General features: G+C 37.2%; 1 protein-coding gene across 13 annotated transcripts in view; it reads right to left on the bottom strand.

The window, feature by feature from the left end:
- ZCCHC11 (zinc finger CCHC-type containing 11) overlaps positions 1-25190 on the bottom strand; it is a 138793-nt gene that overhangs the window by 80961 nt on the left and 32642 nt on the right. For all 13 annotated transcript variants that reach the window (XR_002345200.1, XM_021096637.1, XM_021096638.1 and 10 more), the window contains 3 exons: positions 19904-20786; positions 15139-15302; positions 3939-4055 (listed from right to left, as the gene is read on the bottom strand). Coding sequence is in view for 12 of the 13 variants with exons in the window: in XM_021096637.1 (XP_020952296.1) it covers positions 3939-4055; positions 15139-15302; positions 19904-20693 (1071 nt within the window). In the remaining variant the exon portion in view is untranslated. The remainder of the gene's footprint in view (positions 1-3938; positions 4056-15138; positions 15303-19903; positions 20787-25190) is intronic.

Raw genomic sequence — 25190 nt, 5'->3', positions numbered from 1 at the left:
TATATTACTGGATTCAATTTTCTTATATATTTAGAATTTTTGTATTTATGTTCAAGAGGGATACTGATCTGAAGTCGTCTTTCATTGTAATGTCCTTTTCTGGTTTGGTAATAAAGTAATACAGGACTCATAGACTGGGTTGGAAAGTATTCTTCCTCTTCAATAGTCCTGGAGGAGTTTGTTTAGAACCAGTACACAAGTACCAATTATCCCAGAGCTCAGTGATGCTCTTTTCTTTCTTTTTTTCCCAAGTTCATTTTTCTTTCTCTTTCATTTTGCATAGTTCGTTGCTATATCTTCAAGTTTACTAACCTTTTCTTTTGCAATGTCTGATTTGCCATTAGTCCTACAAACTGTATTTCTCATCTCACACATTGTAGTTTTCATTTCCGTAAGTTCAATTTGAATCTTTTTTTTTAGGGCCGCACATGCAGCATATGCAAGTTCCTGGACTAGAGGTTGAATTGGAGCTGCAGCTGCCAGCCTACACCACAGCCACAGCAATGCAGGATCCAGCCTTCACCCACAACTTGTAGCAACACTGGATCCTTAACCCACTGAGCAAGGCCAGGGATCAAATTCTCATCCTCATGGATACTAGCTGGGTTCTTAACCCACTGAGCCACAATGGGAACTCCTTGAATCTTTTTTATATTCCCCATGTCTCTATTTTTCAGAACACCACGAATACAGTTGTGTTAACTGTCTTAAATGTCCTCCTCTGCTAATTCTGCTTTGTCAGCTCAAGGTCAGTTTCAATTAGCTGATTTTTCTTCCCTTCATGGTTTGTACTTTCCTGCTCCCTTGAATGCCTGATAATCTTTAACTGAATGGCAGACAATGTGAACTTCTGGAGGTGATAGATATTTTGTATTTCCATAAATATTCTCAAGCTTTGTTCTGTAGTGATACAAAATACTTGTAAATAGTTTACTATTTTGGGTCTTGCCTTTAAAACTTTTTGGTTGGGACCAGACCACATTTAGTTTAGGGATAAATATTCCCCACTACTGAAACAATACTTTTCTGAGTACTCTACTCAATGCCCCACAAAGTATGAAGTTTTTCAGTCTGGATAATGGGAAGATACTATTCCCAGCTTTGTGTGAGCAACAAGCACTGTTCTAATTCTCTCAGTGTTCTTTCCCTAGCTTGAGGCAGCTTTCTCAGATCCATGTACCAATCACTACTGTGCTGAATACTCTGAGGAGACAGTCCATAGATTTTTGGGTTTCTCTATACATAGCTTTCTCCTTTTTGTTATTCTGTCCTATAAACTCTAGCCACACTGTACTTCCTGGACTCAAGTCCATCTTCTCAACTCTGGGAGTCCCCTGGGTTCTGATCTCTACAGTACAATCCGAAAATTCTCTCAAATTGAAGTAAGCATTGAGTTCATCTCATCTATTTTCCATTCACTGTCCATTCTTCAAGGCTTGAAAACCATTGTTAGCTACTTGTGTCTGTTTTTTGGGTTTATTTTGTTTTGGTTTGGGGTTCTGTGGTGAGGGGGGTTGTTTGTTTGGGTTTTTTTTTTTTTTTGGTTATTTCAAAAAGAAGATAAATCCAGTCCTAGTTATTGAAATTTCACCAAAAGTCCAGTACAGCTGCTTTTCAGGTTGGTTTGTTTTTTACAATATTCTAAAAATTTTCCTATAATGTATGTAATGTTAATTGGCTTTCTTTTTAAGTTTCTTTTTTTTCAATTCCCTGAGCTTCCTGCCACTAATGATCAGCACCTTCAACATTTCTTGAAATTTCTCTCAACTACCACTTTATTTCTATTCAATTAAGTCTTTTGAACTGCTAATTAAATCAAAACAGGCTGATAAAAAAATAAATGATTTCTAAGTTCCACATTTTTTTTAATGCATTCATATTTTTTGGCCACGCCCACAGCACACAAAAGTTCCCAGGCCAAGGACTGAACCCATGCCAGAGCAGGAACCAAAGCCATAGCAGTGACAACACTGGGGTCTTAACCCACCAGGCCACCAGGGAACTCTAATACATTCATTTTTCCCAAAGAAAATGTACTGAGCACCTACAACATGTCAGTCACCGTACTAAGCAATGCAGAAACAAAAATAAATAAAAATTAAAACTGTCCTCTAAAATATTGGATACTGGAGTTCCTGTTGTGGCTCAGTAGTAATGAATCCAACTAGTATCCAGGAGGACATGGGCTTGATCCCTGGCCCCACTCAGTGGGTTAAGGATCCAGTGGTGCCTGTACCATATGTGGTATAGGCTGCAGACATGGCTTGGATCTGGCATTGCTGTGGCTGTGGTGTAGGCCAGCAGCTGGAGCTCTGATTCAACCCCTAGCCTAGGAATTTCCACATGCTGTGGGTGCAGCCCTAAAAAGACAAAATTAATTGATTAATTAAATACAGTACTGAAGACTGAAGTCTATGAGAGGAGAGAAGGCAGACATTTATGATACAGTGTATTAAGTTTTCTGATCAAGCCACTATGAAAGTACAGGGAAAGAGCACCTGTAACACAGACCTGTTGGGAAGGTCAAGTGAAAGAATATTTCTCAGAGAAAATATCCTAGGTTACACAGAATATTTTAAATTTGAAAAGAAAAACTTAAGTAGCTAACATACTATGAATTCTAAAAAAGAAAATATTCTACTTACACTATGTCTATATGAAATGTTCCAATAAAAATAACTGAAAACTTATGAATTTCCATAGTCTAAAGCTTATCAAGCCTTACATGGCCTGGACTTCTCCAACTTCATCTCATATTTTCTTCCTAGCTTTCTTTGCTCCAATCATACTAAACTCTTTCAGTTCCTCACGTGCCATGTCCTTTCATGACTAAGAGACCTTTATTCATGCTGCTTCTTTGTATGAAATGCTCTCATCTCACCTCTCTTATGCTCCTCTTCTTTCTGCCTTTTAAACTACTATTCTGGGAGTTCCCATCATGGCTCAGCGGTAATGAACCCGACTAGTACCCATGAGGATGTGGGTTCAATCCCTGGCCTCACTCAGTGGGTTAAGGATCTGGCGTTGTCATGAGCTGTGTGTGGTGTAGGTCACAGCTCAGATCCCGTGTTGCTGTGGCTGTGCTGTAGGATGGCAGCTACAGCTTCAATTCAACCACTAGCCTGGGAACTTCCATATGCTATGGGTGCAGCCCTGAAAAGACAAAAAGATTTTAAAAATTTTTTAAAAACTACTACTCCAAGGTTCAACCACTCAAATGTCACTTTTTCAAAGGAACCATTCCTCCTCTAGACTAAGTAAAATATCCTTGCACACTTCCTTAGCAGCACATTTCCCCCTTTAATAAAGCTCACCATACTTAATGTATGCCTTCCCCAGTACTTCAGATACTCTGAGAGGATTATCTTTATATTCACCCTCCCTTGACCAAGCACATAAGAACTTAATAAATACTGGTTGACTAAGCAACTGTACCTGATTTTTAAGCTTAGGAATCAGAACACTGTATGATGAGCAGACTGGTCTCTGAGAAGATTCCCCTCCTGACCACCTAAGGTAAGGAGGACAATCATGGCTTTCAACACTATTTTTTTTATTTTTTGTCTTTCTGCCTTTTCTGGGGCCGCTCCCTCGGCATATGGAGGTTCCCAGGCTAGGGGTCGAATTGGAGCTACAGCTGCTGGCCTACACCACAGCAACGCAGAATCCGAGCCGCGTCTGCAATCTAAACCACAGCTCACGGCAATGCCGGATCCTTAACCCACTGAGCAAGGACAGGGATCGAACCCGCAACCTCATGGTTCCTAGTCGGATTCATTAACCACTGAGCCACTATGGGAACTCCATCAACACCATTATACTATTTCAGTTACTACCATAAGAATGGACAAAATATTTGATATTTAGCTTCATTAATAAAAAAAATTTGATATTGTTTTACCATTCAATAAATAAATATTTTGTAAAAAAGAACTTACCAAAATGTTTTTCTTATGCCGTTTCTCTTTTATATGCTTATGTGCTCCCTGGATGTTTTCAATGTGAATTAAGCAAAGCTTGCATAGATATCGACAATTGGTGTATTCTGGAGAGCGCTAAAAAAAGTTAAAAACACATTTTTTTCAGAACAAAAATGTAAAATTTTTCCTGAATGTAAACTATGTAAATATATCAGACACGAGGTTTTTTTTTAAGTTTCTTTTTTAAATTAATTTTTTTTACTTTTTTTTTTTTCCTTTGGCCGTCCCCAACAACATCATATCCTTAACTCACTGTGCCAAGCTGGGGATTGAACGTGCATCCCAGCACTGCAGAGACACTGCTGATCCTGTTACACCACAGCAGGAACTCCCAAGAAATACTTTTCAATAAACAATAAAGTACTTACTTATCCAAGAGATAGTTTTCCTTTCAAAATAGTCATCCTAGGAGGTAATATACTAATTTCAAACAACACCATATAATGCTAATATTTGATACTTATTTAATGTTATATAACATTTCATACTTATTTCATATAGTCTTTAGAATCCACTGTCAGATAAGAAAGGCAGTATGGGAGTCCTCATCGTGGAACAGCAGAAAAGAATCCGACTAGGAACCATGAGGTTGTGGGTTCGATTCCCGGCCTCGCTCAGGGGGTTAAGGATCTGGCACTGCTGTGAACTGGGGTATAGGTCGCAGATGAGGCTCGAATCCTGTGTTGCTGTGGCTGTGGTACAGGCCAGCAGCTGTAGCTCCGATTCAACCCCTAGCCTGGGAAAGTCCATATTCCGTGGGTGCAGCCAGCCAGTATGATTAGTCTTATTCCAACACTGTCCCAAAAACTGGTTTCAAAGTTTCAGTCTTTTTGATTATTATAAAAAATAAAATCTGTAGAAAATTGACAGAATACTGTAAACCAACTATAATAGAAAAAATAAAAATCATTTTAAAAAATAAAAATAAATAAAATCCACCCTCAAATAGGGGGTTTCAAAAGAATGAATTCCAAAAGCTGAGTTCTGAAAACACTCCAATCAATTACAATCACATGGGGAATAAATGGATAACCTCTTGAATTAACTACTCTAATGGGACAATTCTGACACATGAAGTCTCAATCACAGTACCTAAATCATACTTTATACAGGCATTCTTGAAATAATAAAAAATAATTCCGAAATGTTTATTATATACTAGGCACTATGCTAGATGTTTCACACACAATTTGTCATTTTAACTCTCCTCATAATCTAATTAGCCTGGTATTATTCTCATTCTACAAATGTGAAAACAAAAGCTCACAGAGCTTACAACTTTCACAAAGACACAATATTAAGTGGTAGATACCGGATTTAATTTCATGTATACGTGAATCCAAAGTCAACACTCTACCCAAAAGATTACACAATAAAAAACTACAAAAACACAATAAATACATACTGAATTTTAAAACATTGTTTCTAGTGCCTTACATCGAAACTGCAGCAATGCTTATTTTTTACCTCAGATTCGTCTTATAGGCTGCAAACCTGACATAAAGATTCTCTCACTTAGGGACATAACATATATTTTCTTTCTTTTTTTTTTTTTTTTTTTTTTCGGTCTTTTTGGGGCCACACCAACTGCATATGGCGGTTACCAGGCTAGGGATCCAAGTGGAGCTGTAACCGCCCGCCTATGCTAGAACCACAGCAATGCAGCATCTAATCAGTGTCTGTGACCTACACCAAAGCTCACAGCAATTCTGGCTCCTTACTTCAACTTCACGGAGCAAGGCCAGGGATTGAACCTGCACCCTCAAAGATGCTAGCTGGGTTCGCTAAGTGCTGAGCTATGATGGGAATTCCATAAATTTTCTTTAAATATGAAACCTGACTCATATTTAACAATAGTCTTAACAGAGATTTAAAATAAATATAGCCTTCTGGAGCTCCCATGATGGCTCAAGCAGGTTAAGTAGCTGACTAGTACCCATGAGGATGCAGATTTGAACCCTGGCCTTGCTCAGTGGGTTAAGGATACAGCATTGCTGCAATCTGCAGTGTAGGTCCCAGATGTGGCTCAGATCTGACACTGCTGTGGCAAGACCAGCAGCTGCGACTCCGATTTGACACCAAGCCTGGGAACTTCCATATGCCCTAAAAAGAAAAACTAAATAAATAAGTAAAAATTGGGAGTTCCCATCGTGGCACAGCAGAAATGAATCTAACTAGGAACCATGAGGGTGCGGGTCCGATCCCTGGTCTCGCTCAATGGGTTAAGGATCTGGTGTTGCCGTGAGCTGTGGGATAGGTCAAAGATGCAGCTCAGAGCCCCCATTGCTGAGGCTGTAGCGAAGGCTGGCAGCTGTAGCTCCAATTCAACCCCTAGCCTGGGAACTTCCATATGCCAGGAGTTCAGCCCTTCAAAAAGAAAAAGAAAAAGAGGAGTTCCCATCTTGGCTCAGTGGTTAGCGAACCCAACTGCAGGTTCGATCCCTGCCCTCACTCAGTGGGTTAACGATCCAGCATTGCCATGAGCTGTGGTGTAGGTTGCAGACTCGGCCCAGATCCAGCGTTGCTGTGGCTCTGACAAAGGCCAGCAGCTACAGCTCCAATTACACCCCTAGGCTGGGAACCTCCATATGCCGCAGGTGCAGCCCCAGAAAACGGAAGGAAGGAAGGAAGGAAGGAAGGAAGGAAGGAAGGAAGGAAAGAAGGAAAATTCAGCTCAATCTAGTCAATTCTTTGGTATAAAAATTTTAAATTTGTCCTTATTGGGAAGTTAATTGAGCCCTCACAGAGACCTCTACCTTCCAATTTTTAACGACACTACTTCTTAATTCACCAAATGTTTTCTGAGCTGTGGTGGTGTTGGTGTCTCATCGCATGGCTGACTTCAGTCAGCATGATAATTTCTAGGTCCATCCATGTTGCTAAAAATGCTGGTATTTTGTTCCTTTCAATGGCTGAGTAATAATCCATTGTGTATGTGTACCACATCTTCTTGATCCACTTCTCTGTCAGTGGACATTTAGGTTGTTTCCATGTCTTGGCTATTGTATAACGTGCTGCAATGAACATTGGAGTACATGTGTCTTTTTGAGTCGTGGTTTTCTCTGGATAGATGCCCAGGAGTGGGATTGCTGGATCAAATGGTAGTTCTATGTTTAGTTTTCTGAGGAATCTCCACGCTGTTTTCCACAGTGGTCGCACCAATTTACAATCCTACCAACAGTGTGCTAGGGTTGCTTTTTCTCCACACCCTCTCCAGCACTTATTGTTTGTAGAATTTTTGATGATGGCCGTTCCAGCTAGTGTAAGGTGGTACCTCATAGTGGATTTGATTATGATTTCTCTAATCATGAGTGACGCTGAACATCTTTTCATGTGTTTTTTGGCCATCTGTATGTCTTCTTTGGAGAACTGTCTGTTGACATCTTCTGCCCATTTTTTGATGGGGCTGTTTGTTTTTTTTTTTTTGGTATGGAGCTGCAGAAGGTGTTTATAAATTTTGGAGATTAACCCCTTGTCAGTTGATTCATTTGCAAAGATTCTTCTCCCATTCTGAGGGTTGTCTTTTTGTTTTGTTTAGGGTTTCCTTTGTTGTGCAGAAACTTTTTAAGTTTGATTAGGTCCCATTTGTTTAGTTTTGTTTTTACTGTCATTGCTCTAAGAGGTGGATCTGAGAAGATATTGCTGTCATTTATGTCAGAGAGTGTTTGGCCTATGTTTTCCTCTAAGATGTATTTTTTTTAAATTGGTAAAATATCTTATGTTTTTATAAACAATGTCTAATTGGAACATAGTCTTATAATAGGGAACACATCCCTATTATCTGTGGCTGCTTTTGTGCTACATGGCAGAGTTGAGTTTTGAGGTGTTGCTGCAGAGAATATATTAACCACAAAGCATAAAATATCTATTTACCAAAGCATAAAATAACTTACTGAAATACTATTTTGTCTCTTTACAAGAAGTTTGCTGACCCCTGATAATATCCCTTTATCAAAAAGATATTGAGAGGAGTTCCTGTCATGTCACAGCAGAGATGAATCTGACTAGGAACCAAGAGGTTGCAGGTTCAACCCCTAGCCTTGCTCAGCAGGTTAAGGATCCAGCGTTGCCATGAGCTGTGGTGTAGGTCACAGACGCAACTCGGATCCCATGTTGCTGTGGCTGTGGTGTAGACCAGCAGCTATAGCTCTGATTGGCCCCCTAGCCTGGGAAACTCCATATGCCGTGGGTGCAGCCCTAAAAAGCAAAACAAACAAATGAATGAAAAGATACTGAGAACTTATTATATTCTAGATATGTGCAAGTCACTGGGGATATGTTGGAGAAGAAGACACAGTTTCTGTCAATTAGAAGTTAACAGTTCATTTGGAGTGACAAATAAATTAGCAAACGCTGCAGGATATTGTATCGTTCCTCCTTCTCCCTTTGGTTTTCTCTTTCCTCTTTTTTTCTCATATTTACTGAATATCTCCTATGTATTAGGATCTATTTTACCCTATTCTATCCAGGTATCTTATTCCTGAGTACTAATTAATTTTTTAACCTAGAAATACACATTCCTACCCCTAACAGTAAAACACTGCTGGATATTGAGGGAAAGAATTATAATTCAGTTCTTAGATATTTGGGATATGTAAGTATGCATACAAGGAAATAGATCATCATTCTTGATAAATAGGGAAGTAAAGAAACAGTATGATTTTGTATAGCTAGAAAAATGAGGTCATATCTAAACTGAAGAATGCAGTCCTGGGTTATTAATAAACTTAGGACAGAGTAGTCATCTTATGAAAGTAGAAAGGAATATCAAGGAGTAGAGGCCTATAATGTAAGAGAGAGTTTAGCTTGTATAGTTAATTTCACAAGAACTTAGCAGGAAGTTGTTTTTGCAATTTGCTATTTTACTTAGTTCTGTCTTTCCTCTCACTCTTTCGTAAGTCTAGAGTTAGTGGCTATTCTGGATCTGTGTATTATCAAAGTAAGTATTGAGTGCCTTTTCATGTGCCATGATAACCATATTAAAAAGTTGAGTTGGGCATTTTTTAAAACCTTAATACTGCTTTTCTAGGAGTTTCTTTTAGAGAAAGAAAATAATATGGTAATAACAATTTTTTCCTTTCATTTTTGGCCACCCTGTGACATACGTAGTTCTGGGCCAGGGATCAGATTGGAGCTACAGTTGGGACCTATGCCTGAGCTGCTCAGCATCAGATCCCCAACTCATTGTGCCAGGCTGGGGATTGAACCTGCATCCCAGCATTCCAGAGATAGGGCCAATTTCATTGCGCCCCTGTGGGAATTCTAGTTTGGTTGTGTTTTTTTTGTTTTTTGTTTTTGTTTTTGTTTTGTCTTTTTGCCATTTCTTGGGCTGCTCCCTCGGCACATGGAGGTTCCCAGGCTAGGGGTCTAATCGGAGCTGTAGTCGCCGGTCTACGCCAGAGCCATAGCAACGCAGGATCCAAGCCACATCTCCAGCCTACACCACAGTTCATGGCAATGCCAGATCATTAACCCACTGAGCAAGGGCAGGGATCGAACCTGCAACCTCATGGTTCCTAGTCGGATTCGTTAGCCTCTGAGCCACAACGGGAACTCCAGGAATTTTTTTTTTTTTAATTTCAGGTTACTGCTTTTATTTTCTTTTCAGTTTTATTGATAAATAATTGATATACCTGGCTATATAAACTTAAGATGTATAGCATGATGGTTGGATTTACATGTATTGTGAAATTATTACTATAATAGATTCACTTAACATTCATCTCATAGATACAATAAAAAGACAAGAAAGAAAAAAAGGAAAAAATATTCTTGTGATGAGAACTTTTGGGATTTACTCTCTTAACAGTTTTCCTGTATACCTTATAGCAGTGTTCATTACATCCCTAGTACTTATAAGTTTGTACCTTTTGTCCATCTTGCTTCAATTTTCCTCTCTCTCATCCTCTGTTTCTGGTAACCACAAGTCTGATCTCTTTTTCAGAGGGTTTTTGTTTTGTTTTGTTTTTGTTTTTTTAAGGATTCCACATATAAATGAGATCATACAGTTTTTGTCTTTCTTTGTCTGACTTGTTTTACTTAGCATATGCCTTCAGGGACCATCCATGTTATTGAAAATGGCAGGATTTTCTCATTTTTTATGGGTGAATAATAGTCTGTTGTATGTTTGAGTGTGGTGTGTGTGTGTATATACATATACATGTACATATACATATACCACAACTTTTTTATGTGTTCATCCATTGATGGACACTTGGGTTGTTTCCATGTCTTAGCGAATATAAATAATGCGGCTATGAACATGGGGTGCAGATGTCTTTTTGAGTTAGTGCTTTTGTTTCCTTTGGATATATTTCCAGAAGTAGCATTGCAGGATCATATTATAGTTCTGTTTTTTAATTTTTTGAGGAGCCTACATACTGTTTTCCATAGGGGCTGTACTAATTTACTTTCCTGCCAGCAGTGTACTAGAGTTCCCGTTTTTTCTTTGTCAACATTTGTTGCCTTTTGTCTTTTTTGATAAGAGCAATTCCAACAGGTGTGAGGAGGTACCTCATTGTGGTTTTAATTTCCATTTCCCTAATGACTAGCGATGTTGAGCATCTTTTAATGCACCTGTTGGTCTTTCACGTATCTTCTTTGGAGAAACATCTGTTCAGGGCCTTTGCTCATTTTTAAACTGGGTCATTTGGTTTTTTGCTGTTGGGTTGTATGAGTTCTTTGTAGATTTTGGATATTAACCACTTATCAGATATATGGTTTGTGAATATTTTTCCTGTTCCTTAAGTTATCTTTTCACTTTGTTAATAATTTCCTTTGCTGTGCAGAAGCATTTTAGTTTGATGTAGTCCCACTTATATTAGATTTTGTTGCTTATATTTTAAGTGTTATATCAAAAAAATTACCAAGACCTATGTCAGGGAGTTTTATGCCTGTATTTTCTTCTAGGAGTTTCATGGTTTCGGGTTGTACATTCAAGTCTTTAATTCATTTTGGGTAAATTTTGGGGAGTTTTGTAAGATATGAGTTCACTTTCTTTTTTTTACTTATGACTATCCAATTATCCCAGCACCATTTCTTGAAAAGACTGTCTTTTTTCCATTGAGTATTTATTCTTGGCTCCCTTATCAAATATTAGTTGACTGTATATGTTTGAGTTTATTTCCAGGTTCTTGATTTTGTTCCATTGGTCTGTTTTTATGCTAGTACCATACTGTTTTGATGACTCTAGCGTTGTTATATAGCTTGACAGCAGGAAGCTTGATGCTTCCTGCTTTGTTCTTTCTCAAGATTTCTGTTGTTATTCAGGGTTTGTTTATTTAGGTTCCATATAAACTTTAGGAATATAAAATTCCATTGGACTCTTGATAGGGATTGCATTGACTATTGATAACTTTTGGTATTATTGACATGTTAAATATTAATTCTTCCCATCCATGAACATGGGAATTCTTTCCATTTATTTGTATCTTCTTCAACTTCTTTCATAAGTGTCTTGTAGTTTTCAGAGTAGAGATCGTCACTGCCTTAGTTGAATTTATTCCTATGTATTTTATTATTTTCACGTCTTTATTTTTCAGAAAATTCGCTGTTATTGTATAGAAACATTACTGATTTTTGTATGTTAATTTTGTATCCTGCAACTTTATTGAATTCATTGATTAGATCTAACAGTAAAATCATTTTATCTTCACATATAGATGATTTGACATCTTCTTATCCAATTCTCACACCTTTTATTTCTGTTTCTTGCTTGATTGCTCTAGCTAGGACTTCTAATACTGTATCGAAGGGCACTCTTGTCTTGTTCCTGGTCTTAGAGAAAAACTTGCTACCTTTCAGTATTGATTATGATTTAAGCTGTGGCCCTGGCATATATGGCCTTTATTGGGTTGAGATATGTTCCTTCTATATGTGGTTTGTTTAGAGGTTTTGTGGGTTTTTTTTTCTCCATACCTGTGGCATGTGGAAGTTCCCAGGCCAAGGATCGAAACTGTACCACAGCAGCAACCCAAGGTGCTATAGTGACAAAGCCAGATCCCTAATTCACTGCACCATAAAAGAACTCCCTGTTCATCACAGGTGAATTCTATGAAACATTTAGAGAAGAGCTAACACCTCTTCTTCTGAAACTATTTCAAAAAATTGCAGAGGAGCGGATACTCCCAAACTCATCCTATGAGGCCACCATCACCCTGATACCAAAACCAGACAAAGATACCACAAAAAAAGAAAACCACATGGAGTTCCAGTCATGGCGCAGTGGTTAACAAATCCAACTAGGAACCATGAGGTTGCAGGTTCAATCCCTGGCCTTGCTCAGTGGGTTAAGGATCCAGCATTGCCATGAGCTGTGGTGTAGGTTGCAGACGCAGCTTGGATCTCGAGTTGCTGTGGCTCTGGTGTAGGCCAGTAGCTACAGCTCCGATTCGACCCCTAGCCCAAACCTTCATATGCTGTGGGAGTGGCCCTAGAAAAGGCAAAAAGACACACATACGCACAAAAAGAAAACTACAGGCCAGTTTCACTGATGAACATAGACGCAAAAATCCTCAACAAAATACTAGTAAACCACATCCAACAATACATTAAAAGGATTGTACATCATGATCAAGTGGGATTTATCCCAGGGATGCAGGGTTCTTCAATATCCACAAATCAATCAGTGTGATACACCACATTAACAAACTGAAGAGTAAAAACCATATGATCCTCTCAATAGACGCGGAAAAAGCCTTTGGCAAAATCCAACACCTATTTCTGATAAAAACCCTTCAGAAAGTGGGCACAGCAGGAACCTACCTCAGCATAATAAAGGCCGTATATGAAAAACCCACAGATAACATCATTCTCAATGGTGAAAAACTGAAAGAATTCCCGCTGAGATCAGGAACAAGACAAGGATGTTCACTCTCGCCAGTACTATTCAACATAGTTTTGGAAGTCCTAGCCACAGCAGTCAGAGAAGTAAAAGAAATAAAAGGAATCCAAATTGGAAAGGAAGAAGTAAAAGTATCCCTGTTTGCAGATGGCATGATACTATACCTAGAGAATTCTAAAGACTCTACCAGAAAACTGTTAGAGCTCATCCATGAATTTGGCAAAGTCACAGGATACAAAACAAATACACAGAAATTGATGGCATTTCTATACACTAACAATGAAAGATCAGAGAAATTAGGGAAGCAATGCCGTTTGCCATCACATCCAAAAGAATAAAATACCTAGGAGTAAACCTACCTAAAGAGACAAAAGACCTGTACTCTGAAAACTACAAGCCACTGATGAAAGAAATCAAAGGTGACACAAATAGATGGAAAGACATACCATGCTCGTGGATTGGAAGAGTTAATATTATCAAAATGACTATATACTACCTAAAGCAGTCTACAGACTCAATGTATTCCCTATCAAATTACCAAGGACATTTTTCACAGAACTCCAACAAAATATTTTAAAGTCTGTTTGGAAGCACAACAGACCCAGAATAGCCAGAGACATCCTGAAAAAGAAAATTGGAGCTGGAGGAATCAGGCTCCTGGACTTCAGACTATACTACAAAGCTACAGTCATAAAAACCATATGGTACTGGCACAAAGACAGAAATATAGATCAGTGGAACAGGATAGAAAGCCCAGAATTAAACCCACACACCTACAGTCAACAAATCTATGACAAAGGAGGCAAGAACATACAATGGAGAAAAGACAGCTTGTTCAATAAGTGGTGCTGGGAAAACTGGACAGCCACATGGAAAAGAATGAAATTAGAACACTCCCTAACACCATACACAAAAACCAACTCAGAGTGGATTGAAGACCTAGATGTAAGACCAGACACTATAAAACTCTCAGAGAAAAACATAGGCCAAACACTCTCTGACATAAATGACAGCAATATCTTCTCAGATCCACCTCTTAGAGCAATGACAGTAAAAACAAAACTAAACAAATGGGACCTAATCAAACTTAAAAAGTTTCTGCACAACAAAGGAAACCCTAAACAAAACAAAAAGACAACCCTCAGAATGGGAGAAGAATCTTTGCAAATGAATCAACTGACAAGGGGTTAATCTCCAAAATTTATAAACACCTTCTGCAGCTCCACACCAAAAAAACAAACAACCCCATCAAAAAATGGGCAGAAGATGTCAACAGACAGTTCTCCAAAGAAGACATACAGATGGCCAAAAAACACATGAAAAGATGTTCAGCGTCACTCATGATTAGAGAAATCATAATCAAATCCACTATGAGGTACCACCTTACACTAGCTGGAACGGCCATCATCAAAAATTCTACAAACAATAAGTGCTGGAGAGGGTGTGGAGAAAAAGCAACCCTAGCACACTGTTGGTAGGATTGTAAATTGGTGCGACCACTGTGGAAAACAGCGTGGAGATTCCTCAGAAAACTAAACATAGAACTACCATTTGATCCAGCAATCCCACTCCTGGGCATCTATCCAGAGAAAACCACGACTCAAAAAGACACATGTACTCCGATGCTCACCGCAGCACTATTTGCAATAGCCAAGACGTGGAAACAACCTAAATATCCATTGACAGGGGAGCGGATCCAGAAAATGTGGTTCATATACACAATGGAATATTACTCAGCCATTGAAAGGAACAAAATACCAGCATTTTTAGCAACATGGATGGACCTAGAAATTATCATGCTGACTGAAGTCAGCCATACAATGAGACACCAACATCAAATGCTTTCACTGACATGTGGAATCTGAAAAGGGGACACAATGAACTTCTTTGCAGAACAGATGGTGACTCACAGACACTGAAACACTTATGGTCTCCGGAGGAGACAGTTTGGGAGGTGGGGGGATGTGCTTGGGTTGTGAGATGGAAATCCTGTGAAATTGGACTGTGATGATCATTACACAGATGTGATAAAAATACATATATATAGACAAAATATATATAAACAAAAAAAAAAAACAAAAACAAGGAGGTAGGCCATAGTCTGCTGAGCCCTGGGATGAATGAATGAAGTCAGACTCACAGATGGAAGAAAAGAGAGAGGAAGAGAAGAAGACAGGAAAGAAGGAAGGAAGGAAAGATGAATGGTATCTCCGTCTAAGGAATATTAAAAGAAAAAAAAAAAAAGAGCTGTACTTGGGGAAGAAAAAGTTATGAAACATGCATTGTCCTCCAAATAACCAAAACAGCATAGCATACTTTTTCAAGTCGAAAGATGTGATCTCTTTCTAAGCGTTCTTCTGCTTGTTTCAATCCTAGCCTCTGCTCAGGTGTCAATGTAGATTCATCTATTACAGTGGCATTTTCTAAATAGTCCATCTCTGAAGAATTTTCTTTATTAGATTCATCATTCTTCGTTTTACCTAGAAAAGGAAGGTAATCACTTAGTTACCATCATCAGAATTGATAAATTTTTTAAAAATTTTATTGGAAAATAGACATTCAATTTATACAGATAAGAAAAAGTTCTTCCTTTATACTTTCCTTGATTATATAAGTTGGTATATCTATGTAAAATATAAGTAAAATATACACATGGTATCAAAATTCACAAAGAAAAATCTATTTCATGGATCAAATGCCTATCTTCTTCCAACCCACCTATATCAAAAAAGACAAATATGATTAAGACTCACTATATAATGCTAACATAACTATCTGAAGACTCTGAAATATGATACAAAGTGGATATATAAAGTAAATATAATATAAAGTAGAATCTCTGAAGTAAATACAATGTAAAGCTATTTTAAGTTCCAGAGATGACTCACTGAATGAAAGTCACTACAGTGACTTTATCACTATACAGTAGAGGCTAAAAGAATACACACACTCTAGACCACAAACCCACACCAGACTCCTTCTTCTTTGCTTTCACTGAACTCATGTATATCTCTATCACAGCAATGTTTTTTCTTTGCTTCTCTGCCTCCTAACTAGACTGTAATCTCTTTAAGGCATAGACTATGTATTTTCAGTCTTTCCATTTCTAGCATCTAACAATATGTACCTGGCATACAGTAGGTTCCACCATCAGTGTGATTTTTTTTTACAAATACAAATTGAATCATGTTATTCTCTTGCTTAAATATGTAACAGGCTTTCGTAGAGTTCAGTAAGGTTTAAACTTTCTAACTTATAACACACAGTCCTTGCCTCTTGAAGGCAATCAGCAGTTTAAATATAGTAATTCCAAGCTGTAGTAAAAGCTATAAAGGAGAAAAAAAAAAAAAAAAAACCAAGTAACAGAGTGGAAATAAACTTTAGTTATGAGAGTCAGGGAAGGCTTTTCTGAGATTTTAAGCCAAGACTTCGAGAAAGAGAGCTAAGTTGTCCCTATAACTAATTTTATGTCCTGCCCTAACACTTTTCACTCCATTCATAGCAGATATGCTAGAATGGATCACTGGTACTTCAAGTATCAATGATTTTACATGTTCTGTAACCTTTACCATCAAGGCCCTTCCCACTTTGACTAGTAATTCAGCTTAAGCTGTCCTGAAAAATTCAACTTACTTAGTTATCACATGTTTCAAAAGATAGTCTAATATTCTTTATATTTTCATAGCACCCTCTGTTATCTCACATTTTCATAGTAATGTAATTTGTATTTATTTATCTACCTTCTACATTAGATAATGAATTCCTTGATGCTAAATGACCAAGTCTTACTCAACTTTGTACCTTCAGTTTTTAATACAATGCCCAGACCAGAGATGACACTTATTATTAGAGTGCTGAATAAAGAGATCTGGACATATCTAAAAGCACTTCTAAAAATTAAAAAAAATGCTCATAATCAATAAATCTCTTCCCTCTGCCCTCAAAAGTTATTCTCCATGCCATTTACAAGAACCCTAACAGTCAGTTCTATCTTTTGACAGTATTAATTTTCTGAACAAAAAGAGTGTACCTCTGGAAGTGATATATCTCCTACTACAAAAGGAGCACAAGAGGAATACTCAGCAATAAAAAGTAATGATGTGCTGATACATGTTACAATATGGATGAATCTTAAAATACTAAGAGAAAAAAGCCAGACACAAAAGGCCACATGTTGTATAAGTTCACTTCTATAAAACAGGCAAATCTTGAGACAGAGAGCATTTTGTGGTTGGCAGTGCATAGGAGGAGAGGGTAATGAGCAGTGACTGCTAATGGGTATGAATTTTCTTTTGCAGATGATGAAAATATTCAGGATTTAGACAGTGGTAATGTCTACACAGCTTTGTAAATAAACTAAAAAATACTAAATTGCATATGTTAAAATAGCAAATTTTATGGCATATGAATTATATCAATAAAACTAATATTAAAAGGTAAATAAGAAAAACTTTAATATGACAGATAATAAATAAGAACCATGGAGAAAAATCAAACAGATAAAAGGAATAAAGAGGAGTTCCAGATAGAAGGCTATAAATTGTAGAAAAATGACTCAGCAAAAGGCTGAGAAGGTAAAGGAGATAAGAGAGCTAGCCATATGGACATCTGAGGGAAGAGTGTTCCAGGCGGAGGAAAAAGCAAATGCAATAACCATCATGTGGACACCTGTCTTCACATTTGAGGAACTGCAAAGAAATTGTGTAGTTATTAGAACAGAGAAAAAGGGTGAGTAATAGATGAACGAAGGCAGAGAAGTGGTGGGGAATGCTGAAGAGGCCACTGCAAGGACACTAGCTTTTACTCTGATGTATGGGAAACCACTGAAACATTTCAAAATAACCATGGTAACATGGTCTGAACAATTTTAACAGGATGATTCTGGCTGCTATGTTGAGAGTACAACGAAGGGTGGTATAAATGAAAGAAAGAAGATAAGATGATGCTCAAAAGCATGTTTCTGACAGCAGCACCAGCTTCACTCAGAAGCCTGTTAGAAGCCCAATATCTTAGACTCTAGATGTTCTAATTCAAAAATCTCAGAAAATGGAGCCCAAGAATGTGAATTTTGGAGTTTCCTTGTGGTGCAGTGAGTTAAGCAGCTCAGATCACTGCTGTTGCGTGGGTTCAATAAATGGCCCAGGAACTTCCACATGCTGTGAGTATGGCCAAAAAAATTTGTTTTAATTTTTTTAAAAAGAATCTGAATTTTAAGGAGTTCCCCTTGTGGCTCAGCAGTAACGAACCCAACTAGTACCCATAAGGATGCAGGCTCAATCCCTGGCCCCGCTCAATGGGTTAAGGATCCAGCATTGCCTGAGCTGCTGTGTAGGTTGCAGACGCATCTCAGATCTGGCATGGCTGTGACTGTGGCGCAGGTCAGCAGCTATAGTTCTGTTTAGACCCCTAGCCTGGAAACTTCAATATGCCGCAGGTGTGGCCCTAAGAAGAAAAAAAAAAGGAATCTGAAGTTCACTATAATTCCCAAGTGATTCATATGCACATTAAAGTTTGAGAAGCCTGAACCTAGAAGAGTCTCCACTCAAATATTCACCAGGCACACTCTCTCACCTCTTACCTTCCAAGTACTTTGCTCTAATGTCACCTTCTCAGTGATAATTTAAATCTGAAACACCACCACCAGACACAGCAGCATTATTCCTTCCCTGCTTTATTTAACTCATAAGAATTATCACCAACTTATTATATATTTATATACTTATTATATACTTTAGTTTTTTACTATGTTTGTTGTCTGCCTCCTCCACTAGAATATTAATTCCATAAGTCAGTGTTGTCTGTTTTGTTTATGCTATATTCTTAGCGACTAGATCAGCACCTGACATATAGCAGACTCTCCCCTCCCAAAATATATATGGAATAAATGAATGGCAAAAAATAAAATAAAATTAAAAAAAAAAACGGTGGAAGTGCAAAGGGGAGATAAAGTTGGACCTAATGGAGACTAAGCACTAACCTCAGGTGGGCCCAAGATTAATCAAAATTATATACAGCTTAGCATGTCCAAATAGACAATGACCTATATATAAAGACTTTAAATTCAATTTAACTTACAAAGAAGAAATCATTAATTTAAATATTAAGTTCAGTTTCTTCACATGGGGCAGTGGTTAACGAATCCGACTAGTGGGTCGCAGATGCTGCTCGGATCCCGAGTTGCTGTGGCTGTGGTGTAGGCTGTCAGCTACAGCTCCAATTGGACCCCTAGCCTGGGAACCTCCATATGCCGTAGGAGCGGCCCAAGAAATAGCAAAAAAAAAAAAAAAAAAAAGACAAAAACAAAAAACAAAACAAAACAAAAAAAAACCCATGAAAAACATTTATGAAAAATGACTGTAGTACTATAACTCATTCTTCTTAAATTGTTAAAGCAAGTATCCCAACAGGACCCCTACTTGGTCTACTTACTTCTTTAAACTAGTTCACCATGTTAACAAATAACACAAATGCATTATTTAAATATGAGAAATAGTAGTAATAAAGGATACTCACTGCCATTGCATGCCTACTGTCCCAAGGACTACATGAAATATTCTATTATTTCATTTAAACTTTATAGCAAAGGCAGCAAGCAGCTCCACTTTTTTTTAAAAAATGAGGAAACTGAGACATGTTTTAAAGGATAAGCAGCTTATCCAAGATTACTAAGTTGTTAAGTGAGAAAGGTAAGATTCAAAACCTATGAAAAATTTACTCCAGAGCTCACAATATTAATCACATCACTGATACCTTATTTTGTCACTTCAAAAGAAAAAAAAAAAAACTTTAGGAGTTCCCTTCATGGCTCTGTGGCTAATGAACCTGACGATGATCCATGGGGATGAAGGTTCACTCCCTGCCCTCACTCAGTGGGTTAAGGATCTGGTGTTGCTGTGGCTGTGGTATAGGCCAGCAGCTACAGCTCCAATTCAACCCTAACCTGGGAACTTCCATAATGCTGTGGGTGCAGCCCTAAAAAGACAAAATAAATAAATAAATAAAACGAAGGATAATCTAAACATTAATATAAAAAATTCCTTCAAAAATGTGACTTGCATGATATATCCTAATTTGTACTTACTCAAATCATCTGATATGTCTTCAGTTCCTGAAGCACTATCATCAGAATCACCAGTATTATCTGTACATGTTTGTTGCTTCTGAGGTGGCTGTGAGTTTTCCAGAGCAGATTTTACTCCTTCTGCAACACCAATATTCACTTTGTCCAAAGAAGTAATAGGGCTTGGAATTTTTTTCCCAATCTTCTGTAATTCTGTCTGCCCCATATTTTCTTTCAACAGTAAACCAGGTACCTTCTCAGCTTCCGTTGGTAAGCTGGGCACCTTTTCTGATTTCATCTGAGAACCAGGTGCTTTTTCTGCTTTCCTCTGTGAATTAAGTGTTTTTTCTGCTGCTGTTGCCTGTAAGCTGGAGGCCTTTTCTGTTTTCACTGGTGAATTAGGTGACTTTGGTGATTTTTCCGCTTTTGCCTGTAAAATGGGTGCCCTTTCTACTTTCGCCTGTGAAACAGGTAGCTTTTCTGCTTTCACCGGTGAACTCGGTGATTTTTTTGCTTTGCAATGACTTTGATCTCGAAGGACTAATCCCAAATCTTTAGGACCTGGAACACTGGCGGCATTTACTTTACACGATTTAACTTCTGTTTTTTCTATACAAATATCATTTTGCTTATTTTTTTTACTAGTATTCTTATTTGGGGAGTTGGTCCCAATTTCTTTTATGGATTTATCATTTCTAGCTTTCAAAGTTTGATTGGTTATAACTTTAACTGCTTTGCTTTCTTCAGAAAAAGCCCAAGCATTCTTCTTTGGTTCATGATTTTCATTTTTAGAGGTCTTAGACTCTTCCATTATTTGAAAACCTGCTTCTTTCCAATCGTGATATTGTGAAGTTGTAGATCTCCAGTAGTTTGAATTGCTTCAAATCCAGTTTAGGCAAGCAAACTATTGGGTTAAAAAAAAAATGTATTATTTAAAATGCAAAAGCCGTTTTTACAAAATTGGTTAGACATTTAAAAAGCTTTTAAAATTTATTCTCAAAACCAGATAGTAAAAAATTTTTATAAACTTAAACTGAAAACCGTATCAAAAGGAGTTAAAACCCATTTGGTAAATAACAGCAAAACACCCTTAAGGGAGGTTCTAATGTAATTCTGGCAATACGACATCAAAAAAGGGAATTTTAGAAGTAAAACATTGTTCTACATTACTCAATAAAAATTTCAACTAAAAGGAAAATAAAACCTGCAACTGATGTACCACAATTAACATAAAAGGAAATGAAACAAAGAGCACAAGAATTCCAGTATATATGTAACATAGGAAATCAGTTTATAAAAGCTTAAGTGGCGAGATCTTTCCCACATGACTCTCCCACTAAACACTACCTATCTATACTACTAACCTCCTTCTAACTTGATTCTGTAAACACGGAGAATCAATGTCAACAGACTGTCTCTACTTCAGAAGCACAAAAAGTTAAAGAAATTCTTTTGATGTAAGAAAATTTTAAAAACCAACATCAACCCAGAATTAAAAAGTGATAGTAATAGTCTGTATCACGATACAATGGTGGATACATGTCATTATACATTTGTCAAAATCCACAGAACGGATATTCCTAAGAGTAAACCCTAAGGTAAAGGATGGACTTTGAATGATAATGATGTGTCAATGTAGGTTCATCGACTGCTACAAATGTACCATCTAGTGCAGCGATGTTGATAGTCAGGGAAGCTAGTCCTATGTAAGGGAAAGGAGTACATGGGCACTCCGTAATTTTTAGCCCAACTCTGTTGTGAAACTAAAACTACTCTGAAAGAATAATAATGTTTAGGAAAAAAAATTATAGTAGGAAAGAACACAACTACTACACTTTATAAAAGGGCAAAAACTATAAACAAATGGAAATACTGTATTTTGTTAAATTACTTCTTTATTGGAAATAACTCATATACCATATAGTATGGAAACCAGGATTTTTTATTTTCAATTTGCCCCATATGCCTTAAATTCATACTTACAGTGTTCAACAAAGATTAATAACATGAATAAAACTTAAGAGTAAGCAAAAGAGGGAGTTCCCGTCATGGTGCAGCAGAAACTAATTCGACTAGGAACCATGAGGTTGTGGGTTTGATCCCTGGCCTCGCTCAGTGGGTTAAGGATCTGGCGTTTCCGTGAACTGTGGTGTAGGTCGCAGATGTGGCTCGGATCTGGCATCGCTGTGGCTGTAGCATAGGCCAGAAGGTGTAGCTCCAATTGGCCCCCTGGTCTGGGAACCTCCATATGCCGCGGGTACAGCCCTAAAAAGACAAAAATTTAAAAAAATAAAAATTTAAAAAAATAGTAAGCAAAAGAAAACTGCATGTAGCACCTTTGATTTTACTTGGTTAATTTATTAAATCACAAATTTGGGCAGTCAAATACCTCTAATCATGTCATATAACTATGCATCATATCAACACAAAAATATAATCTAAATTCAAACACTCAGAACGCAATTCATTTACTCCCAACTATCTATGTTTATGCCAAAGAGTATTTCGAAAGAAAGAAAAAGCAAGAAAAAGAGAAAGAAGGAAATTAAACTTACCTAGTTATGTCTCCACTGAAACATCTTACTCAACTTGGACCTAATTTGTTTTCATTTTTGTTTTTGTTTTGGCCACACCCACGGCATGTAGAAGTTCCAGGGCCAGGGATCAAACCCATCCCACAGCAGTGACAAAGCCAGATCCTTAACCCACTGAACCACCAAGGAACTCCTAGACCTAGCTTTTATAATTCCTGTTGTAGTACAACATTCTCTACATTCTCTGCGCAATTATCATCTTTTAGTTTAAAAAAAAAAAAAAAACTATTAGAGGCAACAAGCATATACTGTATAGCACATGGAATTATAGCTATTACTTTGTAATAACTTTTAATGGAGTATAATCTCTAAAAATACAATCACTACACTATACCCGAAACTATTATCAATTATACTTCAATTTAAAATAAAAAACTTACTAGGTGCTTCTTTCTAAATTACTTTACAAAATAGTATTTAAACAAATTATGATAATTTAAATTTAAGCCAAAACCATACTAGATTTTCACCATTAATTTCTTTTTTGACTAATATTTTTTTCCAGCAAAGAGATGTAGTATTTTTACTTGTAAAAGAATGTCTGTGCTCCTGGTTTTTCAATAATTAAATTTAATACATTTTTTCGTTATTCTTGATAAAAGTTTTTTTTTATATAATTGTCAAAACAGTTGTCAAATATACCTAACTTCTTGTAGAAATTGCTGCAGGTTTCTAATTTCAAAAATAATGCCCGAGTTCCCGTCATGGTGCAGTGGAAACGAATTCAACTAGGAACCATGAGGTTGTGGGTTTGATCCCTGGCCTTGCTCAGTGGGTTAAGGATCCAGCACTGCCATGAGCTGTGGTGTAGGTCGCAGACACAGCTCGGGTCCCCTGATGCTGTGGCTATGGCATAGACTGGCAGCTGTAGCTCCGATTGGCCTCCCTAGCCTGGGAACCTCCATTCGCTGCAGGTGTGGCCCTAAAAAGCAAATGATAATAATAATAATAATTTAATTAAATAAATAAAAATAAAAATGCCTTTTATGCTAAAAGATTAGTTTAATCTTATGCAATAACTAAAATATTTAAAATTTTCTAAAGCTATTCTACAATAATGACTAATAATTTTGTAGATGACATCTTACACAAGCCTAAACAATAAAAACTTGATATTGCAATGCTGATCCACAATTCTGTTTATAAAACTTTTTAGACACACTATTTCTTCATTCAAAACAAAACCTCCATAAATCATTTTTGTGTGTATAAATAAAAGCTACAAAGATTTTTTAAAAATAAATCTACTTAATATAGATAAATGCTAGTGCGGAGTTAAAGACTCAGAAAATTGCCAAGTTTCATTTTAAGTTGTATCTGTTTCATATAACTGAAACTGATTTTTAATAAGAATAATATTATGAAAAAACATCATAGTTATTTTCTAATTTTCCTCTTTTTTTTTTTTTTTTTTTTTGGTCTTTTTGCCATTTCTTGGGCCGCTCCCTCGGCATATAAAGATTCCCAGGCTAGGGGTCTAATCGGAGCTGTAGCTGCCAGCCTACACCACAGCCACAGCAACTCGGGATCTGAGCCATGTCTGTGACCTACACCACAGCTCACAGCAACGCAGGATCCTTAACCCACTGAGCAAGGTCAGGGATCAAACCCATAATAACCTCATGGTTCCTAGTCGGATTCGTTAACCACTGAGCCACAACGGGAAATCCTTCCTCATCTTTTCTTACATGAGTAGCAAATGTTCATTTGCTTGCAAAATAAGTGTGGTTATTTTATAGTAAAATTACTGTTTTAAACTTTTTCTGTTATCAACAGTACAAAAATTCCCCCGAAAAGCCATAATTCCTAGAAATGAAGTTTTCTCTGAGGAGGCAGTGTTTTGAAAATAAGGTTCACTGATTCCCAGTGTTCACTCAGCAAAACTGGTTGACTCAAAAACATTAGACCTATTTTTCGGTTTCCAGTTACTTTATAATTTTAAAAAAAAATTTTTATTATAGTTGATTTACAATGTAAAGTGAATCAGTTATACATAAACATACATTCTTTTTTTCACATTATCCTCCATCATGTTCCATCACAAGTGATTATAGTTCCCTATGCTATACAGCAGGACTGGTTACAATTTTAGAATGAAGTAAATGGGTATTTAATAAGATTCTAACCTTACATAATCAATTATTAACAAGAAAACATATAATTTTAACAAATTTATTTTAAAAGTGTTTAATATAGAAAACAATAGCATTTAGAGTGTATTCCATTTCATTTTTAGTAAATTATTAAACATCAGTCCATTTCCTACTTCTAGTTCTAATCATGTCTTCTATCTTCTATCCTTACAATGCCTACCACAATGCTAGGTACTTAGGAAAGATTCAAAATCACTCGCTAGTAAAAGAATAGGGAGTTTCCACTGTGGTGCAGTGGGTTAATGATCAGGCTTGTCTTTGTGGTGTTGCCAGTTCGATCCCTTGCCAGCACAGGCTAAGGACCCTATGTTGCCACAGCTGTGGCGTAGGTTATGCACACGGCTCGGATTCAATGTCTGGCCTGGAAACTTCCATATGCCACTGGTGCAGCCAAAAACGGGTGAAGGGAGGAAGCGAGGGAGAGAAAGAAAGAAAGAAAGAAAGAAAGAAAGAAAGAAAGAAAGAAAGAAAGAAAGAAAGAAAGAAGGAAAGAAAGAAAGAAAAATCTACTCCAGACTGATGCCTTTACATCACTTTTCCTGCTACAAACTGAAGTCTTTG

The sequence above is a fragment of the Sus scrofa genome, chromosome 6 (assembly GCF_000003025.6).
Source record: "Sus scrofa isolate TJ Tabasco breed Duroc chromosome 6, Sscrofa11.1, whole genome shotgun sequence".
NCBI classification, from domain to species: domain Eukaryota; kingdom Metazoa; phylum Chordata; class Mammalia; order Artiodactyla; family Suidae; genus Sus; species Sus scrofa.
The sequence above is the reverse complement of the archived record's forward strand: the minus strand, read 5'-3'. Positions and strand labels throughout refer to the sequence as shown.